Here is a 13,895-nt window from a genome sequence, read left to right as displayed (position 1 = left end):
ACTGTTAGAGGCAGGTGACAAATCACATTAGGTTTGTCTTGTTTTTGATTAAAGCACATTTACATTGTCAGCAACTGTCACTAAACCTCACCTATTTAAACAGGCGACGTAGATCGGCTCGCTTCAAAGATTCATAGTGTTACAAATGCAGGTTTTGACCGTCACGCTCTAGTTTACATGTGATTGTATTATCATAGACAACAGGAGATAAGAGACGCTAAACAAGATGGATAATATCAGCTAACAATATTAGCTAACTGAGCTAGTTCTCTGCCCGAAACTGACCCGTCCTTTTCGTAGCATTAGCCAACTAGCGTTCTGGTATATAGTGCTAGCTGGGTGAGCACCTTTTCAATATAGTTGCGTACATTTAATTGCCCGATAAAAACAAATTAGTTAACTAGCCAGCTAGCTGTTACTCACCTCGACTTCTAAGCGGATGTTATGACTGGAGATCTACGTCGACTCGATTGCTCTGGCCTGAGAGCGCAGACAAACAGGAAGTTGTTGCCTTATCGTTGATTCCCCGGACTGCACTGTATTTTTCTCTCAATATACAATGTAAAACGCAAAAACTTGATCAACAAGACAATCTGTATCTGGACGCACAGAAGACCACAAAGTGAAAATAAGGTGATAATATTTAATGCCACGCAATATAGTCGTAGAGATAATTGCTAGCTAGGCTGCTAGCTATCCAGCTAACGTTAGCCAGCTAGCTATAACTACCGACAATGGGTCCGGCTAGCTATAGCTACCAACGTTTATAACCGATATGTAGCTCGAACCCTACACTGAATCCCGAATTAACCATAGCTCCTTATGCACTTAGCTATGTAGCTAGAACTGGAAGGATTGGATAGGAGTCTGTTTGCAATACAGCAATAATTCCACCAGCCTGGCCTTTCGAAGGGCGTGATGGAGTACAGTAGTTGAGCTACTAGGCTATATTGCTTAGCTACAGCCGAACACCTATCAGATCAACACACTTCTAAGGGGTATCTTGTCTAACAATCACCTGCAGTTGAGCCCTTGACAATGTATTTATTTAATGGTAATTAAAGTAGTATCAAATTATTTTATTTCCAGGACAGAGGACAACAAGTGAAAGACCTTGGAGTAGCTTACTAAGAGCACCGAACGAATTTCAGCTGTTCAACACTTCATGTTCAACAACTTCATCATTTCTGTTACCGCGTGAGCAGGACAATATGAATCGTGAAAGAGAAACGTTGATGGATGAAATTGAAGAGAGTTTATGGACTTTAACAGAGGACAATTTACGCTCCCTTTGTGAATGCAGTGGAATAGGTGGCAAGGATGGATCCGAAATGAAAGGAAAGAATCAACGAGCACTACGGCGTAAAATCATGGAGGAAACATGGGAAAATGAGGATTTAATGAAATCTGAGGATCGGGGRATGTCATGGTTACTCCAACTGAAAGAGGACATCAAAAGGATACAGGATGCAGGGGGTGTGGCCTCCAGACAATCAGCGTCAGCGCATGTGGACGACGGAGCACAAGGAAGCTGCGACGCAGAACGTAAAGAGGATGGAGGGAATCTTTATAGTTACCAGAACAACCCTCACCTGTCCCCCTTCCAAGAATCCCCGGGTAGTGCTTCACTTGGACTCGAAAGCAGGAAAACACCGGGGCTGAGTGGAACGGTGAAAGGAGGAGAAGAGGAGGAGGAGGAGGAAGAAGAAGATTTGATTGAGGCAGCAGGGAAGAGTGTTAAAAAACGCCAGCCGAAACGCACAGTGAAGAAACCCCACTGCTGCTCAGACTGTGGCAAAAGCTTCAGTCACAAAAGTCATTTGACTGTTCACCAGCACACACACACCGGAGAGAAGCCTTACCACTGTACGCAGTGCGAGAACAGTTTCTACTGCTCATCTTATCTGATATCACACATGCGAACGCACACCGGTGAAAAGCCCTACCGCTGCTCCGACTGTGGGAAGAGGTTTGGCCAATCGAACGCCCTGAAGCTACACCGCATGCGAAGGCACACCGGCGAGCTGCCATTCTCTTGTTTGGAGTGTCCGAAACGTTTCGTCACGTCGGCACACTTGAAATCCCACCAGAGAGTCCACACRGGAGAGAAGCCCTACCACTGCTCGGACTGCGGGAAGAATTTCTCCCACTCGAGCGCCCTGAGACTCCACCAGAAAACCCACAGCGGAGAGAAACCTTTCATCTGCGAATGTGGAAAGAGCTTCATTAACTGGGCCCACTTAAACTCCCATCAAAGATCCCACACCGGTGAGAAGCCTTACTGCTGCGAGCAGTGTGGCAAGTGCTTCTCTGAATCCGGCACCCTGTCAAATCATCAGAGAACCCATACTGGGGAGAAGCCTTACAGCTGTGATCAGTGTGGGGAGAGGTTCGCTCAGTCGGGATCTCTGACGATCCACCAGAGGACACACACAGGAGAGAAGCCCTACGCCTGCGATCAGTGTGAGAAGAGGTTCATTACCTCTAGCCACCTGAGACGCCACCAGAGGACTCACACTGGAGAGAAGCCTCACCTCTGTGATGAATGTGGCAAGAGCTTCACGCGGGCTGGAGCCCTGGCGAGCCACCGYAAAACACACAGCGGAGAGAAACCCTACAGCTGTGATCTGTGCGGGAAGAGTTTTGTTCAGTCTGGGCAGCTGACGAGCCACCAGCGCACACACACAGGAGCCAAGCCGTATGGCTGCGATCAGTGTAGTGAAAGATTCACTCAATCAGCCACCCTGGCAAATCATCAACGAACACACACGGGAGAGAAGCCCTATGGTTGTAATCTATGCGAKAAGAGCTTCGCTCAGTCGGGGCACCTAAAAAGTCACCAGAAAGCCCACGCCAGAGGAGGAATGTGTCCTCTTCCAACCCTCTCCTCTCCGACATCTGTTCCGGTMCCTTCTGTAAGTTCTAAATGGTCCAAAACTCAGCTGCCGGACTCCTCAGCCACACCAAGTTCTGAAACCACATCACCAGTGTTCTATGTGAACACTGGCTACCCGCTACACACAGCACCTTCAACTACTAAACCCCCTTATTGACCTGTTTTCTGAACCAGTGGTGGTCAAACCTCTCCTCAGGGACGTTTTGTGTATTTGATCTATTCCAGAACTAGTACACCTGATTCAACTAGTCAACTAATCCTAAAGCCCTTGACTAGGTGAACCAGGTGAGCTAGTTCAGGAATACAACAAAGTTGTGAAATGTCTGGGGGTGTTCAAGGAGAGGTTTGAAAAACACTGCTCAACACTGTGGACACTATGGGGTGGTTTCCCGGACACAGATTATAACTTAAAAAAATTTAATAGAGATTCTCCATTGAGCTTGTTTTTTAGTTAAGGGCTAGGGTAGTGGGGTAATATTTATCATATATGCATATATTATATATACCTCACATGCGACTCGTAATAAGACAAACAACAACAAAAAGCCCATTAAATTATATCTGACTCCATAAGATAAATGCCAATATGCAAGAGACTATAGTTAGTGTTACAAGACATCCTTCTAGGCATGGTCAGAGAGAGAAAGAGGAGACAAAGTAACCATGGCCCATAGCTCATGGGAGAGAGAAAGAGGGATACAAAAAAACCATGGCCCAAAGCTCATGGGAGAGAGAAAGAGGGATACAAAGTAACCATGCCCATAGCTCATGGGAGAGAGAAAGAGGGAGACAAAATAACCATGGCCCAAAGCTCATGGGAGAGGAAGAGAGGGATACAAAGTAACCATGGCCCATAGCTCATGGGAGAGAGAAAGAGGGAGACAAAGTAACCATGGCCCATAGCTCATGGGAGAGAGAAAGAGGGAGACAGTAACCATGGCCCATAGCTCATGGGAGAGAGAAAGCGGGAGACAAAGTAACCATGGCCCATAGCTCATGGAGAGAGAAAGAGAGAGACAAATAACCATGGCCCATAGCTCATGGAGAGAGAAAAGAAATGGAGAGAGTATCTCACCACAGCAGTTCAGGAACCAAAAAAGAGAGAGGCAATGAATGTAAGACCTTTTATAATGTCAGAGCTGTTTGAATTCAAAATCTGAGTTGTTAACCAATAGCATTACTGTAAAGCTAACCTCAATCAGATATCATACCTACAGACCTGTAAAGACAACAGAACCCCTGACAATGGGTTGGAGAATAACACAGATAAGACGACACACAGGACATTCTGGCTTACAGTCGATAAGAAGGGTCTCTTCTGGGGCTGGCCTGCCCTGAACTAGTATTAAGCGTTGTCTCGGAAACCGGCTCTATGGGCTAAACAACATACTGACCTGTTTCAATGTCATAGAACATGTCATAGTGAACTGTGTGTGTGGAGTGGGGATGTTTGGGTGAGTGAGTCGGGGGGGGGGGGGGGTTGAGGGGTGTATCTTTTATGCACTCCCATTATCAATTATGTTGTTATAATGTAGAATGTTTTAACAATAGTAGGTATGTATTCAATTGATCAATAAATTCAACCCAGTATCTTCTCAACAATGTCAGCTTATCACCTTAATTGTTTAGTACACTTAAAAAAAAATATATAATCTGTTTTAATATAAGTGCATTGAGTGTGGAAATGTGCTCTACAAAATATAATTATTGTTATTAAAAAATGATGAAACGACTCGTGAAACTGTAATAAAGAATAACATCTCATAATATACAAGTCAAGCACTTTTCATGCTTTGTCTTCACATTGGATTTTTGTTTTAGATTCCGTCTCTCACAGTTGAAGTGTACCTATGATACAAAATTACAGACCTCTACATGCTTTGTAAGTAGGAAAACCTGCAAAAATCGGCAGTGTATCAAATACTTGTTCTCCCCACTGTATAGTAGCTTTGATTGTACTGATCATGTCAACATCATACTTTTGAAATCTTAGCTGGCAGTCATCATCATGTATCAAGTCGACAATCTACTGGCAAATTCTTTTTAATCCTTGTTATATGAAGAGAAATTATAGATAAAACGTATCGGTTCTCATCGGCTATTGGACATAAACATTACACAACAAGGTTGAAATCGCAAATTCAACAATGATGCTTTAGAAGGAATAAGTGGCTAACTGCAAGCATTACAAAGCAATCATTAGCTGCTATTCAGTGGAGTGGCTGTGGGTCCCAAGTCTAAGATTAAGGGTCTCTTTTCCTAGTTTAAAATTATAAACATTCAACATTGGCCATGCGTCAATTAAGCATGATTTGTGCCACGCTCAAAACAACTGTTAACTCAGAAATGCAAAATCTAAATTTAGTTAGCTCAAGACAACTGGGAACTCAGGAAAAACGAGCTACAACTGGGAAAATACGTTTTGAACTGTCATCAACTCGGAGTTGTAAATTGGGAACTCGGGCCTCTTTCAAGCGCTACGACCTGAAGATCTCTGACGTCATTATGATTCAACCTTTTTTTCTTTCTTCGAGTTCCCAGTTGTTTGAACAAACCATAAGCCCAGAGAATGCCAGACTTTGATTACAAAGTTTGATGAAAAAATTTGCCCACGAAGGACCGCTGCGCCACCTTCCTGTCAAGTGAGCATAGCACAAAGTGAGTCCAAAAATGTATTGTATGCGGCTGCATAAATTATGTAATATGCCAGGGAGATATTTTTTCCCCCCCCCCGTTATTTTACCAGGTAAGTTGACTGAGAACACGTTCTCATTTACAGCAACGACCTGGGGAATAGTTACAGGGAGAGGACGGGATGAATGAGCCAATTGTAAACTGGGGATTATTAGGTGACCGTGATGGTTTGAGGGCCAGATTGGGAATTTAGCCAGGACACCGGGGTTAACACCCCTACTCTTACGACAAGTGCCATGGGATCTTTAATGACCTCAGAAAGTCAGGACACCCGTTTATCGTCCCATCCGAAAGACGGCACCCTACACCGGGCAGTATACTGTAGCTAAGAAAGTAGTACTAAGTGTATGTTGTGTAGTAAGCTGTTAGTAGCCTATGTGCCTCACCCTAATTTTGTCTATCTTCACCTCTTAATTTCACTTACTGTTCTGACTTGTGGTGCACATGTAGCCTATAACCTGTTTTTGAGAAATGTAATCATTGAATATTGTAAGAGCTTTCATTGTCTGCTTATATGTCCCCTTTATTTATCCTACAGTTCTGACTTCTGTGTACAGGGAGAACACTGTAAGAACGGCCCATGTTCTGAATTCTGGCGCTGTACATTTCAAAAGTGCTGAACAAATAGTTATATTGACTACGTCTGTCCTAGCTCACTCAGTAATGTCTTAATTGAAATTACGGATTGTCTCTTATCCACTCGTCCGCTTTGCCATAGTTTGTACATCTCAATTGCCAGTATAACCCACATTTGTTTAAGCAAGTCAGCCATATCAGCCATGTTTTTTTAAAAGGCAGTAAATGAGGGTGAATGTTTCGCTGCCAGACAAGGCTCCGCTGATAGCCAGGTTTAGCAGTGGTAAGGTTTTGGGACTGCTGTTGGAACTCTGTTGTTGGGACAGCTTTATGTAGGCCCTAACAGTTTGTGGGCACCATTTGTCACCGTTATAGTGCAATTAATGTATTGTTTAGTGTTGTGTTGTATTGTGTAGTCCCCACAAAATGTACATGCTAAAATCGCCACTGCTGATTTGAAAGGTAATGATTGTATTTAAAATAAAAAAAATAAAAACTCCGCTAGCCCATGTCTCCACCAATCCAATGCTTTTAGATTTGTGGGAAGTAGAATGGTTGCACACTTAAGGAGATATTATAGTAATGCACCCAATCAATCAGGTTTGAATACTTCCTGTGGTCACCAATCTTCACCCAATGAAAACATCCGTACTCTCAATACTGACTGAATGGAAATATAAACGCAATTTGCAAATAAATTCATTAAAAATCCTACAATGTGATTTTCAGGATTTTTTTTTCTCATTTTGTCTGTCATAGTTGAAGTGTACCTATGATGAAAATTACAGGCCTCTCTCATCTTTTTAATGGGGAGAACTTGCACAATTGGTGGCTGACTAAATACTTTTTTGCCCCACTGTATGTTAGTGTTTTGATTTTTTTTTCTACCTATGCACGCCTTTTTTCATGTTAAGAAGTACGTAGTAATCCTTAGACAACTAAGCCTCGTAATGCTAATGAAATAACAGAAAATCTCCTCTGAACTTCAAAATTCATTTTTTCACACTTTATATTTGCCTGAAAACATCCTAAATGCAGCAAAAATGTCTCCTGAAGTGAGATTACACGAAGCATCATCAGTCATATCTGCTCTAGCCATAGAGTTTACCATTGGTGGGGAGAAAGAGAGAGCGGTCCCAGCTAATGGTGGATCACGTACAGAGCTGGTGGAAGGAAGTCAAGTAGCTTAGCTTTTGATAAAGAATAACTTCAAGACTAAGCAGCTGCATTATAAGTGGGATGCACTGTTGAGCGCTACGACCCGAGGGGTTCGTGCTGATTAAATGGCGTCCCTTGAGAAGGCAAGAACAAGATGTATGTCAGGAGAAGTGCCGTATTATCATAAGGAGACGTATACTTGGAATAAGAGGAGGAATGCAGGGGAAAAAAGAGACAGATGAGGTCTAAGAGAGAGGGAGGAAGATGGTGAGCTTGAGTCGGTTAAAAATGGCGGAAAAGGGAGATGGTTTGTTAAAGAAGAATGTAGAAAGTATAAGCAGAGGGAGCTGAAGACATGATGAGAATTGGAAGTGAATGAGGTTGACGTATCGGAGGTGGTGGGTGTGGTGAAGTTCCAGGCGCCCGACCCTTGAACCGAGGGTCAGGATGAAGATGAGTCTATGACAGTAGAGTGAAGTTTTTGAAGTTGCTAGACTGAGGTTTCCTCACGGACATAACAGCGAAACTGAACCAGCTCAACTATGAGCTTCAGGGAAAAGACAAAGACGTGGCAAACATGATCAGCGCTGTCAGTGCCTTTTAAGGCCAAGGTGGTGTGTCTCTCAGCTGAGGAATGGAAGGCTGGTGCACTTCCCAAACCTGGAGAAAATGTAGCAACACATTGGAAACAAAGATACTTTCTCCAGCAACAATTCTGTTCCCACCTGGAGAATGACAGTAGGAGTGAAGTTTTTGGAGAAAGTGGACCCTTGCCTTTTTGCTGATCCATTTGTGGTTTCAGGGTGGGTGAAAACAGAGCTGGGTGCCTTGAAATCGGTGAGGGTAACCAGAAGTGGTCTTGTGATAATTGTTTATGTTTCTGCTGGTCAGAGGAGAAGGCGCTCCTCTGACCAGTTAAACGAATGGGGACAAGAAATGGGAATTGTTTGCTCTCAAGAGAAGGTGCCATTGAAAGGAGTGATTACTGGGGTAGCAGTAAATGTAAAAGTTTACCAACTGAAGAGGAAGATTCCCGGTGTTTGTGATGCTCGTTGTTTGCTGCGAGGCAGACAGGGTGGCGAGAGTGGTGAAACAGAAGAGTCATTGTCAGTTCTTTTGAGTTTTGATGTTGAGTCTTTGTCCGACAAAGTGATGTTAGAATATATAAGTTAACCTGTGCAAGCTTTTATACCGAATAAATTATGTTGTTACAGGTGTCAAGCTTATGGGCATGTGGCAGCAGTGTGTAAGAGGGAGGCTCCTAGGTGTGAGAAGTGTGCAGACGGGCACGAGACAAAGGAATGGGTAGCATTGGGGAAAGTAGTGGTGTGTTAATTGTAGGTGTCCCCATGGGGCTGGGGATCAGAAATGTCCCGTGCGAGAGAAATATTTGTATTTTATTAATTTGTAGATTTTTTCGTGAGTGTAGTGTTAGATGGTAGGGTATTTGAATATCTTATTTAAAAAATGTAAAAAATCAAGCAAAGTATAAAGGAGTTGTACTCCAGTCTAGTAAGTTGCGGTAATGCAACATATTGGATACCAATCGCCGTTAAACCTCATCGAAGAAGAAGTTTAACATTGATATATCGATACTCGACTGGTCTGGTCTGTGTGTGATGACGGCATAGCAGAAATTGGAACCAAGCAAAGAATGAGCAGCTAGCCCTAACTAGATTAGTCTTCCAACATAGTGGGAATTTCTACCTTCAATCTCCAAAATACAGCTTAAAACTGATCTCAGAACAACGTTATCGAAGGAACATCAAGCGAAAGTCACGAGGTATACTTCTTGTTCAGGTTGGACAGAGACGCGCTGGCCTGTTAGCTAGCTAGCCTTTCTACTGTACCTGGTAGGTAGCAAAGGRTACTAACGTTAGCACTACTACTGGAGCCAGTTTGATGTTTTTGTACACCACCAACCCTGTGAACGATTAGCTACTGTTTAGGGCTTTGGTTTGATAATAATTTGCTTAACCCTAAAGTGGAACCGACAGCGTTTTAACTACTTTGCAGATATGAAACAAACAATCATATCAGTCTAAAATATCAAATTCCCAGTGTATGCTACAAAACCAACTTTATAAGYGGTTTTATAAATAGGTTCGATTTGACTCAATTAAAWGACGTYCAGTAAGAATGCAATTCAATGCATGATCGATGTAATTCACCAATACATTTCTTGCTATTCCAAAAAATATTGAAATCAGGTTGTAAATCACAGCTGGACTGGTATTGTTTGCTGCATCCATTCGGAATGCACCGTTTCAGTTTCAATGACTCAACATTTCTGACAAAAACGGACGAGGCTGGGAATATCAATACAATCAAACTAGCAATGACAATGATCACAAGGCAGTCATGACGTGGCTAATAGGCTAGCGTATCTATTTATTTAACATGTTAAAAGCACGGAACCTAACATTAGCTAGCTGCTGGGAGGATGTCATGTCATTGGAGGAGTGGGTGAGTGACCGACTTTTTCCCCCTCATATCGTTTTTCGGTGGCTACAACTATATGCAGGTGTCATTTGGTTAGCTAGAAATACATTTGAATCGCTTTGCTAACTAGCTATGCTGAACTTGAACGACTGCTATCCAGTTAGCATATCTCTTGCGGTTCGTAGAAGTCATTCTGGCAACCTACTCCGATTTCAGAGCACTCTGGTCTGTGTGCGCATGATGCAGAATAGGTGAATTTACCAACACGCAACACCAGCTGAATATATTACTTTAGAATTTTCACAAATGCCTTATTCTACATCAGGAGTCGCCAATCCGTCGATCGTGGTCGACAAGTCGACATTGGAAGCATTCCAAGTCGATCGGGTGGAGTTTTCAAAATCAGAGGGAAAAAAATCATAAATGTTTTAATTAATTCATAATTTTTTTAAGGAGGCCTTTATCACCTTGTTACCTAATTAAAAGGGAGGACAAGAGGTGAGAACATTTACAACGAGTTTAAACGTTATGTGCATGATAACAGCATTCCCATTCATAAGCTGGTAGCGAGATCACTACAGACGGGGCACCAGCAATGCGTGGGGTGCATTCGGCTTCGTTGCAGTGTGCGGTCGTGATCCCGATTTCTCCGAGTTTTTGAACTAACACTGTGTGATCCATCAGCAAGCACTAGCTAGTATAATTGTGGACTTGTTTCATGTCATGACACTTGTTATGATTGTTAATTCAATTCGCGCAAATGGACTTTAGCACGGCTTGTTTAAATCTTTATTAGATGAGTTTGACGCCGCATATGGTGATTCTCCACGCTTGCGTAAAGTGGATGAGTCGCGGGAAGTACTGCAGCGATTTGTTGACTTGCTGCCCGAGATCAAATCATTTCTGGAGTCACGAAATGAGGAGCGTGAGGAACTGTCTGATGATGCATGGCTGCTAGACTGAGGTTTCCTCACGGACATAACAGCAAACGGAACCAGCTCAACTATGAGCTTCAGGGAAAAGACAAAGACGTGGCAAACATGATCAGCGCTGTCAGTGCTTTTAAGGCCAAGGTGGGCGTGTCTCTCAGCTGAGGAATGGAAGGCTGGTGCACTTCCCAAACCTGGAGAAAATGTAGCAACACATCGGAACAAGATACTTTTCTCCAGCAACAATTCTGTTCCCACCTGGAGAAACTGGCATCTGAATTCAACAGGCATTTCAGGAGTTCAATGACATAGGAGTGGTTGTTGCATTTATCTCAAACCCTTACCTCCCCATTGAGATTGAGGAGGTGTCTGCCAAATTTCAGCAAGTATTTGCTTTACCAATCGGAGTTGACATGGAGATAATTGAATTGCAAAAGGACATAGAGTTGAAAGCAAGATCAAGAGACCGTGACTCTTGGGTTCTTGTAAACACTGAAAAGTTTCCCCTCCTTTCATCCTGCGCACATGAGGTGAAGGCCTACTTTGGATCAACACATCTCTGTGAGAGACGGCCTTTTCACAGATGAAAATGATCAAGTCAAAGAACAGCTCTTGTCTAACTAATAGCGTCTCACACAGTGTCAGACTTGCTGTGTCAAACTATGAGCCAGACTACAAAGCACTTGCTGATCGTGTGCCATCACATTGAATGTGTGTGTGGGGGGGGGGGGGGGGAGGGGATACCATCCTCAAAAATGACAAGTGGAACAATACTGTACATGATTGGCTTAGGCCTGTAATTGACTGATTATTTAGGTAATGAATGGTAGTAGGCCTGTAATTGACAGAATATTTAGGTAATGAATGGTAGTAGGCCTGTAATTGACAGATTATTTAGGTAATGAATGGTAGTAGGCCTGTAATTGACAGTTATTAAGGTAATAATGGTAGTAGGCCTGTAATTGACAGATTATTTAGGTTATATATGAATGGTAGTAGGCCTGTAATTGACTGATTATTTAGGTTATATATGAATGGTAGTAGGCCTGTAATTGACTGATTATTTAGGTTATATATGAATGGTAGTAGGCCTGTAATTGACTGATTATTGAGGTTATATATGAATGGTAGTAGGCCTGTAATTGCTGATTATTAAGGTTATATATGAATGGTAGTAGGCCTGTAATTGATTGATTATTAAGGTTATATATGAATGGTAGTAGGCCTGTACTTGACTGATTATTAGGTTATATATGAATGGTAGTAGGCCTGTAATTGACTGATTATTAAGGTTATATATGAATGGTAGTAGGCCTGTAATTGCTGATTATTAAGGTTATATATGAATGGTAGTAGGCCTGTAATTTACTGATTATTGAGGTTATATATGAATGGTAGTAGGCCTGTATTGACTGATTATTAAGGTTATATATGAATGGTAGTAGGCCTGTAATTGACTGATTATGAGGTAATGAATGGTAGTAGCCCTGTAATTGACAGATTATTTAGGTAATGAATGGTAGTAGGCCTGTAATTGACAGATTATTTAGGTAATGAATGGTAGTAGGCCTGTAATTGACTGATTATTAGGTTATTATGAATGGTAGTAGGCCTGTAATTGACTGATTATTAAGGTTATATATGAATGGTAGTAGGCTGTAATTGACTGATTATTAAGGTTATATATGAATGGTAGTAGGCCTGTACTTGACTGATTATTAAGGTTATATATGAATGGTAGTAGGCCTGTAATTGACTGATTATAAGGTTATATATGAATGGTAGTAGGCCTGTAATTGACTGATTATTGACGTTTATATATGAATGGTAGTAGGCCTGTAATTGACTGATTATTAAGGTTATATATGAATGGTAGTAGGCCTGTAATTGACTGATTATGAGGTAATGAATGGTAGTAGGCCTGTAATTGACTGATTATTGAGGTAATGAATGGTAGTAGGCCTGTAATTGACAGATTATTTAGGTAATGAATGGTAGTAGGCCTGTAATTGACAGATTTTGAGGTAATGAATGGTAGTAGGCCTGTAATTGACAGATTATGAGGTAATGAATGGTAGTAGGCCTGTAATTGACAGATTATTGAGGTAATGAATGGTAGTAGGCTGTAATTGACATATTATTGAGGTAATGAATGGTAGTAGGCCTGTAATTGACAGATTATTGAGGTAATGAATGGTAGTAGGCCTGTAATTGACAGATTATTGAGGTAATGAATGGTAATAGGCCTGTAATTGACAGTTATTGAGGTAATGAATGGTAGTGGCTGTAATTGACAGATTGTTGAGGTTATATATGAATGGTAGTAGGCCTGTAATTGACTGATTGTTGAGGTTATATATGAATGGTAGTAGGCCTGTAATTGACTGATTATTGAGGTTATATATGAATGGTAGTAGACCTGTACTTGACTGATTATTGAGGTTATATATGAATGGTAGTAGGCCTGTAATTGACTGATTGTTGAGGTTATATGAATGGTAGTAGGCCTGTAATTGACTGATTATGAGGTTATATATGAATGGTAGTAGACCTGTACTTGACTGATTATTGAGGTTATATATGAATGGTAGTAGGCCTGTAATTGACTGATTATTGAGGTTATATATGAATGGTAGTAGACCTGTAATTGACTGATTATTGAGGTTATATATGAATGGTGATAGGACCTGTAATTGACTGATTATGAGGTTATATATGAATGGTAGTAGGCCTGTATTGACTGATTATTTAGGTTTATATGAATGGTAGTAGACCTGTAATTGACTGATTATTGAGGTTATATATGAATGGTAGTAGGCCTGTAATTGATTGATTATTTAGGTTATATATGAATGGTGAATGAGCAATAGGCCTGTGGAAATATTGACAATGTAATATGACTGTTATAAAATGTTGAACTAATGATTATACTATTTGTATAATTAAATGAATACTTTGCTTGTGACTGACAGGTAACAAAATAAAGAATGTCAAAGTGTAACTACATTGTGGCCTTGTGTTTTCGTAATTTCTTTGCAAGTGGTAGATTTTTGTTTCATTTGGACTTGGGATGTGATCGTAGGCTTGAAAAGGTTGGGCACCACTGTTCTACACCGTTCCCAAACATTCTATGAATTCAGGAAAATGATCATATCTATGCTCGCTTGTCAAATGTGAAAAAAACAACAAAGTGTCCTTCT

General features: G+C 41.5%; 1 protein-coding gene across 1 annotated transcript; it reads left to right on the top strand.

The window, feature by feature from the left end:
* Nucleotides 1-486: 486 nt before the first annotated feature.
* On the top strand, nt 487-3,826 carry LOC112076273 (zinc finger protein ZFP2). Its single transcript, XM_024143115.2, has one exon. The coding sequence runs from the start codon at nt 1,212-1,214 to the stop codon at nt 3,051-3,053; it is 1,842 nt and encodes a 613-aa protein (XP_023998883.1). The 5' UTR covers nt 487-1,211; the 3' UTR covers nt 3,054-3,826.
* Nucleotides 3,827-13,895: the final 10,069 nt, after the last annotated feature.

This window comes from Salvelinus sp. IW2-2015, unplaced genomic scaffold (assembly GCF_002910315.2).
Source record: "Salvelinus sp. IW2-2015 unplaced genomic scaffold, ASM291031v2 Un_scaffold3656, whole genome shotgun sequence".
Taxonomy (NCBI): Eukaryota; Metazoa; Chordata; class Actinopteri; order Salmoniformes; family Salmonidae; genus Salvelinus; species Salvelinus sp. IW2-2015.
Note: the sequence above shows the minus strand (reverse complement) of the source record. Positions and strands in the feature narration are given on the sequence as shown.